General features: G+C 47.3%; 1 protein-coding gene across 1 annotated transcript in view; it reads left to right on the forward strand.

The window, feature by feature from the left end:
* Positions 1–13,584, forward strand: part of LOC143804465 (DNA-directed RNA polymerase I subunit RPA2-like) — a 106,972-nt gene that overhangs the window by 44,715 nt on the left and 48,673 nt on the right. Inside the window, 2 exon segments of the mRNA XM_077282581.1 lie at positions 6,689–6,825; positions 7,465–7,688. Of these exon segments, the coding sequence (XP_077138696.1) occupies positions 6,689–6,825; positions 7,465–7,688 (361 nt within the window).

Here is a 13,584-nt window from a genome sequence, read left to right on the forward strand (position 1 = left end):
AACCGACTCTATGACAATGGTCTGTGTGCCCGACGTCCACAGATGGGGGTTGTGCTCACAGCCCAACACCGTGCAGGACGCTTGACATTTGCCACAGAACACCAAGATTGGAAAATTCGCCACTGGCGCCCTGTGCTCTTCACAGATGAAAGCAGGTTCACACTGAGCACATGTGACAGACGTGACAGAGTCTGGAGACGCTGTTGAGAGCGATGTGCTGCCTGCAACATAATAAGAATAATCTTTATTTTTATATAGCGCTAACATATTCCGCAGCGCTTTACAGTTTGCACACATTAACATCTCTGCTCCCGTTGGGGCTCACAATCTAAATTCCCTATCAGTATGTCTTTGGAATGTGGGAGGAATCCGGAGAACCCAGAGGAATCCCACACAAACACGGGGAGAACATACAAACTCCTTGCAGATGTTGTCCCAGGTGGGATTAGAACCCAGGACTCCAGCGCTGCAAGGCTGCAGTGCTATCCACTGAGCCACCGTGCTGCAACATCCTTCAGCATGTTCGGTTTGGCAGTGGGTCATTAATGGTGTGGGGTGGCATTTGTTTGGAGGGCCGCACAGCCCTACATGTTCTCCCCAGAGGTAGCCTGACTGCTATTAGGTAACGAGATGAGATCCTCAGACCCCTTGTGAGACCATATACTGTTGCAGATGGCCCTGTGATCCTCCTAATGCAGGACAATGCCAGACCTCATGTGGCTGGAAAGTGTCAGCAGTTCCTGCAAGATGAAGGCATTGAAGGTATGGACTGGCCTGCCCGTTCCCCAGACCTGAATCAGATTGAACACATCTGGGACATCATGTCTCGCACCATCCACCAACGTCACGTTGCACCCCAGACTGTCCAGGAGTTGGCTGATGCTTTAGTCCACGTCTGGGAGGAGATACCTCAGGGGACTATCCGCCGCCTCATCAGGAGAATGTCTAGGTGTTGAAGGGAGGTCATACAGGCACGTGGAGACCACACACACTACTGAGCATCATTTCCTTGTCTTGAGGCATTTCCACTGCAGTTGGATAAGTCTTTAACTTCATTTGCCACTTTGATTTTGAGCATCATTCCAACTCTAGACCTCCGTGGGATATTAGTTGTGATTTACGTTGATCATTTTTAGATTGTATTGTTCTCAACACATTCCACTATGTAATGAATAAAGATTTACAACTTGGATATTTAATGCATTGATATCTAGGATGTGGGATTTTAGTGTTCCCTTTAGTTTTTTGAGCTGTGTATATGAATAGTCACACACTGACATCCCACACCCCACTGTGGCTTATAGGCAGACTGTCAGCCAGTGCTGAGGAGAATATGTGTAATAAATACATATATATGAGATACACAGCTGTGTTTGCAGACTATATAGAGAGCACACACACATTATATATATATTAGTCACACACTGACATCCCAGACCCCACTGTGGCTTATAGGCAGACTGTCAGCCAGTGCTGAGGAGAATATGTGTAATAAATACATATATATGAGATACACAGCTGTGTGTGCAGACTATATAGAGAGCACACACACATTATATATATATATTAGTCACACACTGACATCCCAGACCCCACTGTGGCTTATAGGCAGACTGTCAGTCAGTGCTGAGGAGAATATGTGTAATAAATACATATATATGAGATACACAGCTGTGTGTGCAGACTATATAGAGAGCACACACACATCTATATATATATTAGTCACACACTGACATCCCAGACCCCACTGTGGCTTATAGGCAGACTGTCAGTCAGTGCTGCCCAGCACAGCGCCAACACCACAGCCAGCAATGCCGCCCACCCTGCACGTCCTGTGCGCGGCCTCCCGGAGCCCGCCATCATCATGTACACAGAGGCAGTAAGCGACCAGGAAGTGAGCGCCGCCAGTGGTGACTCCTGCTGCTGGCACTGGGCGGGCGCTGCCGGGCAGAACAGACGGCGCTATGGGCGACAACTATGGCGTGCAGACACCTCCTCGTGATGGGTAGTCCGGCTCTTTTTTTAAATAGAAATACGTTTTACACAGTCATCATTCCAGGTCTTTGCCTGTAAAGTGAGATCCTCATTATACACCTGTATAAGTATCTATTGAAGCAGTAAAGACTGTTTTTAGCATTGCGGTTTCCTCAGATTGTTAGCTCTTGTGAACAGGGCCCTGCTACTCGGCTGTAGTCTTAGGGTATTACTTTCTAATATGTGGCGTTTTTGGTACATTGCTGTAGTCATTCCCTCTTGGATAAGATTTATCTGCATCCGTATTTTTTCTGCAAATGGATGCAAACGCATGGAACTGCATCCTGATCAGGATTTGGTTGGAAATGTGAAATTCTGACTTCTGGGGCAGAGGGGAGAGAGGAGAGAAGAAAGGAGTGGGGAGAGACGGGTGAAAGTGAAAGGAAAAAATGGGGCTCCGAGCATGTGCAGTACGAAGTCCCCATGCAGATTGGACGCAGGCAGCCTGATTCGGGGGTTTCTACATTGACAATCGTATGTCTTTTGGATGCGCTGCTACATACCAGGATGTCTGCAGATTTTTTTTAACACCCAAAATTCGCAACAAGCTGTGTTTTGGGAGCACATGAAAAATCCTGATGCAAACGCAGGTCCAGGCATCCCCATGTTAAGTATAGGGATGCAATCTGGATCGAGATGCATCAGGATTGCTACACATCACAATGCACCGTACCAAAGCGCTAGTGTGAAAGCAGCCCCACCCGTGCAGGCCCTAACCAGGTGCCCCATGTTATATACATGCTCCCAATACATTTTATTAGCACACTATAACATAGGGCACAAGCCCTTCTAGTGAGGCCGCTCACTGTATGACGGCACAGCATGCAGAGTCTACATTATGTCTGCATCCTGCTCCCATACAGTTTCATCACTTTCCCATACAGCACATCGCTTGCTTCTGAGCATGCTCAGTCCCACATAATGGATCCCTGCACATGGAAGCACACAGATCCGTGTTGTCCAGGATCCGTGCTCCATGGTAATTCCAGACATGTAGCTACGGGTCCATGTGCATCCATTTTCACACGCATTCTATATGATTGGAGCTGTACTAGATCTCGCAACAGGTTTTGCCTAAAATCACTTGATATTACCCTATCCTCAGCAGCAGCAACAACTGATGCCGTCCATCCTCCTCCCTGTAGTGCTCCTGTCTTGAATCCTCCTCAGTCCTGACTAATACTATGATACCAAACAACATAGCTCCCAACTGTCCCTCATTCTGCAGGACTGTTCCAGTTTTGAGCCTTTGCCATGCCAAGCACTCCCGCACGGGACGCTCTGCTTCCCGCAGACAGCAGGAGAAGCAGCCGACACGCCCCCTTGTGTTAAGCCATGTCCCTTACCCTTCAGTATGCGATGTATCAGCCGGTCATCCCTGCACCCGCAGAGCCTTACACCACATATTGGCTGCCTGCTCTTTACGCACAGGACCTGTGATGAGGTCACATGAGGGGAGGAGTCAGGGGTCACATGATCGGGACCTTCATGGATTGCAGGACTCGGCTGTGCTGGTTGCCAACTTGCCACATGGTGCTGCTGGATGAGGTAAGTAAGCTGCCTTGTGTGGGGTCAGGAGGTGTACAGTGTGGATGTAGCAGAGCCATGTCTGTGTATGAGGTGAATGGAGCGGAGCCGTGTGTGTCTGAGGTATATGGAGTGGAGCTAAATATGTACGAGGTGTACGGAGCGGAGCCGTGTGTGTACGAGGTGTATGGAGCGGAGCTGAATGTGTACGAGGTGTACGGAGCGGAGCCGTGTGTACGAGGTGTATGGAGCGGAGCCGTGTGTACGAGGTGTATGGAGCGGAGCCGTGTGTGTATGAGGTGTATGGAGCGAAGCTGAATGTGTACGAGGTGTATGGAGCGGAGCCGTGTGTGTGCGAGGTGTATGGAGCGGAGCTGAATGTGTACGAGGTGTACGGAGCGGAGCCGTGTGTACGAGGTGTATGGAGCGGAGCCGTGTGTGTATGAGGTGTATGAAGCGAAGCTGAATGTGTACGAGGTGTATGGAGCGGAGCTGAATGTCTACGAGGTGTACAGAGCGGAGCCGTGTGTGTATGAGGTGTATGGAGCGGAGCCGTGTGTGTATGAGGTGTATGGAGCGGAGCTAAATGTGTGCGAGGTGTATGGAGCGGAGCTGAATGTGTATGAGGTGTATAGAGCGGAGCCATGTGTGTATAAGGTGTATGGAATGCAGCCATGTGTGTATGAGGTGTATGGAGCGGAGCCGTGTGTGTATGAAGCGTATAGAGCGGAGCTAAATGTGTACAAGGTTATGGAGTGGAGCTGAATGTGCACGAGGTGTACGGAGCGGAGCCGTGTGTGTATGAGGTGTATGGAGCGGAGCCGTGTGTACGCAGCGGAGCCGTGTGTGCAAAGTGTACGGAGCGCAGCCGCATGTGTAGAAGTAGCTATGTCTGGCCATTATATGGTACAAAGTATCATGTGCGGCCAATATACATTATGGATCATCTTGTGCCGTCATTATACAGTATGGAGCATCATTGGCAGCCAATATACAGTATGGAGCATCATGTGCGGTCATTATACAGTATGGAGCATCATGTGGGGCTATTATACAGTATGGAGCATCATGTGCGGTCATTATACAGTATGGAGCATCATGTGCGGCCATTATACAGTATGGAGCATCATGTGCAGTCATTATACAGTATGGAGCATCATGTGTGGTCATTATACAGTATGGAGCATCATGTGAGGCCATTATACAGTATGGAGCATCTTGTGGGGCCATTATACAGTATGGAGCATCATGTGGGGCCATTATACAGTGTGGAGCATCATGTGTGGTCATTATACAGTGTGGAGCATCATGTGTGGTCATTATACAGTGTGGAGCATCATGTGGGGCCATTATACAGTATGGAGCATCATGTGGGGCCATTATACAGTATGGAGCATCATGTGTGGTCATTATACAGTATGGAGCATCATGTGGGGCCATTATACAGTATGGAGCATCATGTGCCGTCATTATACAGTATGGAACATCATGTGCTGTCATTATACAGTATGGAGCATCATGTGCTGTCATTATACAGTATGGAGCATCATGTGTGGCCATTATACAGTATGGAGCATCATGTGCGGTCATTATACAGTGTGGAGCATCATGTGGGACCATTATACAGTATGGATCATCATGTGGGGCCAAAACAGAATTCATCATCTTTCCCCATCTCACACAACCCCCCCCCTCGCTGCCTTGGGATAATCCTTGACACTGATCTCTCCTTCAAACCACATATCCAAGCCCTTTCCGCTTCCTGTCGCCTTCAACTCAAAAATATTTTACAGATCCGTACATTCTTCAACCAAGAATCTGCAAAAACCCTCCTTGACTACTGCAACCTCCTGCTCTGTAGCCTCCCCTCGAACACTCTCGCACCCCTCCAATCTATTCTAAACTCTGCTGCCCGACTAATCCACCTGTCCCCCCGCTATTCCCCGGCCTTTCCCCTCTGTCAATCCCTGCACTGGATCCCCATTACCCAGAGACTCCAGTACAAAAGCCTAACCATGACATACAAAGCCATCCACAACCTGTCTCCTCCATACATCTGTGACCTCGTCTCCCGGTACTTACCTGCACGCATCCTCCGATCCTCACAAGATCTCCTTCTCTTATCTCCTCTTCTTAAAAGTAGTATATAAAAAAAAGTGTAAAAAAATGGCCCCGAAAATGCAAAAAATAAAAAAGTGAATTTGTTATATCCGCTTCTGTAGAAGTTTGATCTATCAAAATATAATGTAATTTTAACCCATAGAGCAAATAAAAAAAAAAAAGCGAAAGAAACGTATGTATCCCAAAATGGGACCAATAAAAACTACAGAAAACAAGTCATCACGCAGCTCAGTTGACCAAAAAATGAAAGTTATAGGTCTAAGGAAATGGCTACACAAACAAATAGGCTTTTATGCTTAATTTAAAAAAATGTATATATATTTTACTGTTTAAAAAAAAAAAAAAAAAAAGACTCTTGGTGTTTTGCCATAATCGTGCTCACCTGCAGGATCGCGGCACATTTACCACCATAGAAATGAAACCCAAATTACAACGGTGGAATTCACTGCACCTGGAAATGTCATCCGGCTTGTCAGTGCAGTAAAGTGATTGATGTTATTCAAGTCCATGACTCGTCCCACAAATAACAAGCCCTCATATGGCTATGTTGACACAATTAAAAATAGTTATAGCTCTTGAAAGAGGGGAGTGACGAAAGCACCAAAATGAAAACCTGGCTCCTACGGGAAGGGCAGTAAAATTAAATAGACCATCAGAAACCTTCACGGATGATGGATTCTGTAGGGAACAGCGTTTGAGTCTGGTTTCATACATCCGACATTCAGTGCTTGGACTGCTACGTCTGTACCAGTTGCTGGTTTCCTGACCCAAACTCACCATCTTCATGGGCACATATGATGCATCCATGTTTGAATGCTCCTGTGCCAGTCCAGAAATGGTGGTCCCAGCGTGTATTGTGAATGTCAGATATATAAAACCGGCCGCACAGTCATGTAGTAGATGCAATTTGGCTTTAGCCGATGGTAGTATTTGTGATACCATAATTCGTACGCCCAATGAAAAATGATTTAACCCATTCATTGCGATATATCGCTTGTTTTTCCAGGTCTCACGATCCGTTGTGTCCGAGATGAGCACACCGCTGCAAACATGAATCTGCATTACCTGGAGAATGGCTCTGTAATGGTTAATTTCATCTATAACAAGGAGCTCTTCTTCCTCCCCATAGGCTTTGCACTGAAGGTCAGTGTAGATCGTAAGTGACGTCATGAATTCATGTTCATACACATTGCCAACACTAGCCCACAGAAGTCTTCTCGGAAACATAGTGATCAGAAAGATTTTGGCCCGTTCTGTATTTTGTGGTTCCCCTACTCTTGTTTCTTATCAGCAGGGTCAGCCATAGTATTGGTGTTTGAGCAGAGTGCCTTCATCCAGCCTATAGAAGGCGCTACCTACTATATTGTTTATGGACTGCTGAAGAGCAGAAAATGCTATGCTTTTCTTTCTCCGCCAGTCCCACAGACAATGAATGGTGCAGCAGTGCGCATGTTCAACTACCGCTGCATGCAAATATTTTATCACCGGACCTGTGGAAAGTGGTGATTGTGTGACCACCCCTTGGTCTGGGCTCCCTCACTGACCATCTAATCTAGTCCTGTTTCCAAAGTAGTTTCCACATCCGAAAAAAGAGTGGGTATGTAGCCATCTCTGTGCCTCCCACAAATATGAGAATGGGTTCCCTGTTCATATAGTAAGAGCACATAAAGTGTATTGCTGCCTGTGATGACAATATGGCCCTTGGACCTCAAAAGACCAAATTTGTATTATTTCTTAGCTATTTTGTGTCTCCGTCTGATCTGGTGTCTTTCACTCTTGCAGGCATTAGTTGGTTTTTCCGACTATCAGATTTTCACAGAGCTGATCAAGGGAAAAGAGGGCAATTCCTTCTTTAGAGACTGCGTCACACAGATGCTGCGATTGGTGATGGAAGACGGGTGTCACACCCAAGAACAAGTCCTCAAATATCTGGGAGACCGTTTTCGAGTCAAGTTTTTCATGCCAGAGTGGTATACTAATGAACAGGTGGCAGAGTTTCTTCTGGAGTAAGATGCCATGCTTTTTTATAGGGTTAGGAATGTGTAGAGTAGTTTCTATAATTGCTATAAAAGCAGCATTATTTAGCCCCCAATACAAGCACTTGTGCCATTATTCCTGTCCTGTTCAGTAACAGCCTTAGGCTGGAAAGATCATTCTACGTTCACATGTTGCAACTTTCAAGGTTTTTGCACCGAAAAATCAGCAAAACCTGATAGCTGCATTTTCTCAGTCGCCCATGACAGCACTACCAGAGAGATAGAGTCCGCCCTTCAGGGACAGGAAACCCTACAGGATAAAAGGGCGGTACCTCTCTCCTGCCTCAGTTTTGTTTCCTGTCCTTGACAGGCGAACCCTCAGGATCGGTACCTGTGATCCGGAGCCGACCAGTGGGGGTATGACGGCGGGGAGGCCCCTGTCACCGCTGACTCGGTGTCCGACGCCGCCGCTTCTGGGTCCGATGGGGCTACAGAACGGGCGGAGGGAAGCGCCGCTGCCTCCCCAGATTGGGGTAGGGGCTTAGGGACCCGGCGTGCTTCTGCAGAGAGGCCTGGTCCGGAGCGGCGGCCTGGTGTGTGAGAGCACCAAGATGGCCGCTGCACCGGATATAGATGCATCTACTTCCGGGTCCCGGAGAGCGCGCATGTGCACTGGGGACCAGCGCTTCCCTGCAACGCAGCCTGGAGGAGGGGTGACCGGCGCGCCTTTTAAAAACACAGCTGTGAGAACACTTGTCGCTGCATACAGTCCCATTATGGCGGACAGCGATGAGCAGCTCCAGTTGGCACAACCCTTACAGCCACCGGTGCAGCAACAACAGCGTCACCACCAGCGCAAGGCGGGCGGAAGGTCCTCTGCAGGCACCCGGAGTTCCCGTTCCAGGAGCCATTCTACGCCGCAGAGTAAAACCAATGTGTCCAGCCAGCCGACACCTTCTACTTCGGGTCTCATTCAAGATCCCGTGCCTCCTCCAGAACTGGTACTTGTAGCTGCGCAAGATGGGTGAGTGATCTTCGTGAAAGTTCACTAAATAATTAGGGTCCCCCTTTTCCGTTTGTTTTTTAGGCAAGAAAAAAAAAACGGAAAAAACCAAACATAGAGACTGCCCCTTATGTGGAGAACCCCTAGCACAAAGCTGGGATAAAAAACTATGCAGTTCCTGTATAGGTCAAGTCCTCTGTGAAGAAACCCCCAGTTTTGCCTCTGAATTACGCTCGGTAATTAGATCAGAGGTAGAAACAGCGTTTAAATCCCTTAAAGGGGAAGGGGTTAAGGAGAGATCACCTGTCCCACTGTCTCACTCTGATCCTTCTAGTTCTGATGAGGATGTGTCAGACAAGAAAGGTTCCTCCTCCTCCTCAGACACTGAGAGTGGAGGCCGCCACTGCTTTCCCTTAGATGAAATTGATGCCCTGGTAAAGACTGTAAGATCTACAATGGGGGTTATAGACCCACGTCCTGACAAAACGGTACAGGACATTATGTTTGGTGGCCTGGGCCAGAAAAAACGCAGAGTTTTTCCACTTAATGAAAACGTGCAAGCCCTGATTAAAAAGGAGTGGGAGAAGCCAGAAAGGAAAAATTCATCTGTACCCTCCCTTAAAAGGAAATATCCTTTTTCGGAAGATGATTCTATAGCATGGGATAAAGCCCCTAAACTAGACGTGGCAGTCGCTAAGGCGTCAAAGAAATTTGCGCTGCCCTTTGAGGACATGGGTACGCTAAAAGACCCCCTTGATAAAAGAGCCGACACCTTCCTGAAAGGGGCCTGGGAGTCAGCAGGAGGATGTTTAAGACCCGCCATAGCGGCCGCATGTACTTCCAGATCTCTGATGATTTGGTTAGACAATCTGGAGAAACAGTTAAGGGATGGAGTATCCCGGCAAAAAATAATTGAATCAATTCCCATGATTAGAGGGGCGGCAGCCTTCTTGGCTGACTCTTCGGCGGATTCCATTAAGCTGACTTCAAAATCGGCAGCCCTGTCCAATGCGGCGCGTAGAACGCTGTGGCTGAAAAATTGGCCAGGCGATCTACAGACAAAACAAAAACTTTGCTCAATCCCATGTGAGGGAAAATTTCTGTTTGGCGAAACTCTAGATGACATTTTACAAAAAGCTGGGGATAAGAAGAAGGGATTCCCTAACTTGGCCGCACCATATCTCAGACGGCCCTTTCGGAGCAGAAAATTTTTCCGCAGGCGCCCCCCTAGAGAACAGAACAGGTGGGAGGAGGGGAGAAATAGAGACAGAGGCTTCCTCTTTGGCAACTCCCCCAGAAATAAAAAAAACCCTAAATGACACCTCCCCCAGGGTGGGAGGGAGACTGTCTCAATACCTTCCGGCCTGGGAAAAAATCTCCTCCAGTTCCTGGATTCTAAATCTAATAAAAATGGGGCTTCAATTAAACTTTACCACCCTTCCTCCCCAACACTATGTGGTCACTCCATTGAAACCTTCAGGGCGGCAACAACAGGCCTTGGAACTAGAGATCTCAAAACTCATATCCAAAGACGTGATCCGAGAAGTTCCGTTACCGGAAAGAGGGAAAGGATTTTTTTCCCCATTGTTCCTGATTCCAAAGCCGGACGGTTCGTTCCGCACAATAATAAATCTCCGGAAATTGAACAGCTATGTAAAGAATCAAACATTCAAAATGGAATCGATAAGATCCACAATAAAAAACCTGTTTCCAAATTGTTTCATGGTAGTGTTGGATCTCAGCGATGCGTACTATCACGTCCCCATCCACAAAAACTCACAGAAATTCCTCAGACTAGCAGTAGTCATGGAGGGAGTAGTGAGAGAATATCAGTACAAGGCCCTCCCGTTTGGCATTTCAGTAGCACCCCGTGTTTTTACCAAGGTGGTAGCAGAAATTATGGCCCACATAAGGGAGGAGGATGTTATTATAATACCATACCTAGACGACTTCCTGATTATCAGCGATACAGCCCAACATTGTCGCCAACAGTGCAGCTGAGTGATAAAAACTCTAACGGAGTTAGGTTGGCTCCTAAATCTCCAGAAATCAAAACTAGAACCGACCATGGTACAAGAGTTTCTGGGCCTAACTCTGGACTCGGTTTTACAGGAATGTTGCCTTCCAAACCCAAAGATACAAAAAATACTAAGCATTGTGTCCGCAGCTCGCTCAAATCCTCATATGACTTTAAGGGGAGCGATGTCACTGCTGGGGTCCCTTTCGGCCTGTCTCCCGGCAGTACAGTGGGCTCAGATCCACACAAGAGACCTCCAGTGGGATGTCCTAAAAAATCAGCTTACACTGAAGGGATGCCTGGAAGGTCGCATGACTCTAAGTTCAGACACTATTCGTTCCCTAGACTGGTGGCTAGATTCCAACAACCTATCAAAGGGAGTCCCGTGGGTGATAGATACACATCGAATAGTTACCACGGACGCCAGTCCCACAGGGTGGGGAGCTCACCTGGGAAACAGTGTTACTCAGGGGGTCTGGACAGATCGAGAATACCAGGTATCCTCAAACCAAAAAGAACTTTGCGCAGTAAGCCACGCTCTGTCAGTTTTTCTTCCCAAACTACGGGGACAGCATGTCCGGGTTTTCTCGGACAATCAAGTAGTAGTGGCCTACCTGAACCACCAGGGGAGAAACAGATCACGAGCCCTGATGGATACTACTTCCCAAATCTTCACCTTAGCCGAACATCACTTCCTATCCCTCTCGGCATTACACATAAGAGGCGTAGTGAACAAAAAGGCAGACTTCCTAAGCCGTACCCAGTTGAAACAGGGGGAATGGGCTCTGAACCAAAGGGTCTTCGATCAGATCACAAAAATCTGGGGGATACCAGCAATAGACCTTTTCGCCAGTCTAGAGAACAGGAAAGTAAAACAGTTTTGTTCTCTAGACCACAGAGGGAACGCCCGAGCTCTGGATGCATTCTCGATTCCCTGGACTCACGATCTGACATATGCCTTTCCCCCTTATATACTGATACCGGCAGTCCTACGGAAGATAAGACAGGACAGGGCGAGAATCATTCTAATAGCCCCATTCTGGCCCAAAAGAGCCTGGTTTTCTTGGCTGAGAATCCTATCGGTCACAGATCCCTGGATCCTCCCGGATCTTCCAGACCTCTTATCACAGGGGCCGGTGTTCCACCCTCAGTCGGCAAATCTACACTTGACAGCGTGGAACTTGAGAGGTCACTGCTAAGGGCAAAGGGCTTCTCAGATAAGGTAGTGTCCACACTATTAAAAAGTAGGAAGACAATAACAACTAGAATCTATGGTAAAACTTGGAAAAAGTTTTTGTCCACCTCAGGTGTAACACTACAAGATGGGGTTCCAATAAATAAAATATTAGAGTTCCTACAGAAAGGCTTGGATATGGGCCTCTCGGTAAGCACCCTAAAGGTGCAAGTAGCGGCCTTAGGGGCGTTATACAATCATAGTGTTGCCACTAATCCATGGGTAGCAAGGTTTATTAAAGCCGCGGCACGTTCTAGGCCAATATAAATCAGAAGCCCTCCATCTTGGGACTTAAACTTAGTTCTTTCGGCTATGACAGAACCCCCATTCGAACCCATAGATTCGATACCACTTAAAGTCTTATCCCTTAAAATGGCCCTTCTTACAGCCCTAACATCTGCCCGTAGGATTAGTGACCTTCAGGCTCTATCTGCAAACCCTCCCTTCACACAAATAATGGATGATAGGGTAGTATTGAGGACAGATCCTGCTTATCTACCCAAAATGGCTTCCAATTTCCATAGATCCCAGGAAATAATCCTTCCGTCCTTCTGTCCAAACCCAAAAAATCAAAAAGAGGAAAAATTCCACACCTTAGATGTGAGAAGGTGTCTAATACACTACCTAGAGTCCTCCCGTCAGTGTAGGAAGGAAGGCTGTCTTTTTATCTGTTTTCAGGGGCCTAGGAAAGGACTCAAAGCCTCCAAAAGTACTATAGCTCGTTGGGTCACTGATGCGATAGCCTTGGCATACGCGTCCACGGGAAACGCAGTTCCTGAAGGACTCAAGGCACACTCTACAAGGGCTATGGCGACCTCCTGGGCCGAAAGGTCGGAGGTACCAATAGATAAAATCTGTAAAGCGGCCACCTGGTCAACACCTTCAACCTTCTTTAGGCACTATCGCTTAGACTTAGCCTCTTCGTCGGACTTAACCTTCGGAAGAAGGGTCTTACAGGCTGTGGTCCCGCCCTAAAGCAATAATCTCTGCAATTCTCTCTGGTAGTGCTGTCATGGGCGACTGAGAAAGTCGTAGTTACTCACCGATAACGGTGTTTCTCAGAGCCCATGACAGCACCTGCTTATTCCCCCCCTTATCACGTGTGCGGTGAGCACTTTATTATACGAAGTGTGTGTTTGATTTAGACACGGTGTAATCTTCATAAGGTTTTTTGCTAAAAATATGTGTATTTCTTGTTGTCACTAACCTGGAGGACCTCTGATGCTCTGTAAACTAAACTGAGGCAGGAGAGAGGTACCGCCCTTTTATCCTGTAGGGTTTCCTGTCCCTGAAGGGCGGACTCCATCTCTCTGGTAGTGCTGTCATGGGCTCTGAGAAACACCGTTATCGGTGAGTAACTACGACTTTTGCTGCGTTTTTGCGGTTACCGATTACTTTCAATGGGTGAAAAAACGGTAAAAGAAGTGACATGCTGCAGTTTTCCACATCAGTCAGGATAATAAAACCAATGTGAGGGATTTCTGAAATCTCATAGACTTTGCTGGTGATGTAAAAACACAGCTTAAAATTTGCATTAAAAAACCATAGCCTTAGTGGTTTGTATGGTAGAAGTATATATTCGGTTAGTCTTTCTAGTTTGGAATTATTCAGTATAAAGTGATGACATCTCTCTAGAATATGCTGTCACTTTACCTGCCAGTAGGGGTCTGAC

This window comes from Ranitomeya variabilis, chromosome 2 (assembly GCF_051348905.1).
Source record: "Ranitomeya variabilis isolate aRanVar5 chromosome 2, aRanVar5.hap1, whole genome shotgun sequence".
Classification (NCBI taxonomy): domain Eukaryota; kingdom Metazoa; phylum Chordata; class Amphibia; order Anura; family Dendrobatidae; genus Ranitomeya; species Ranitomeya variabilis.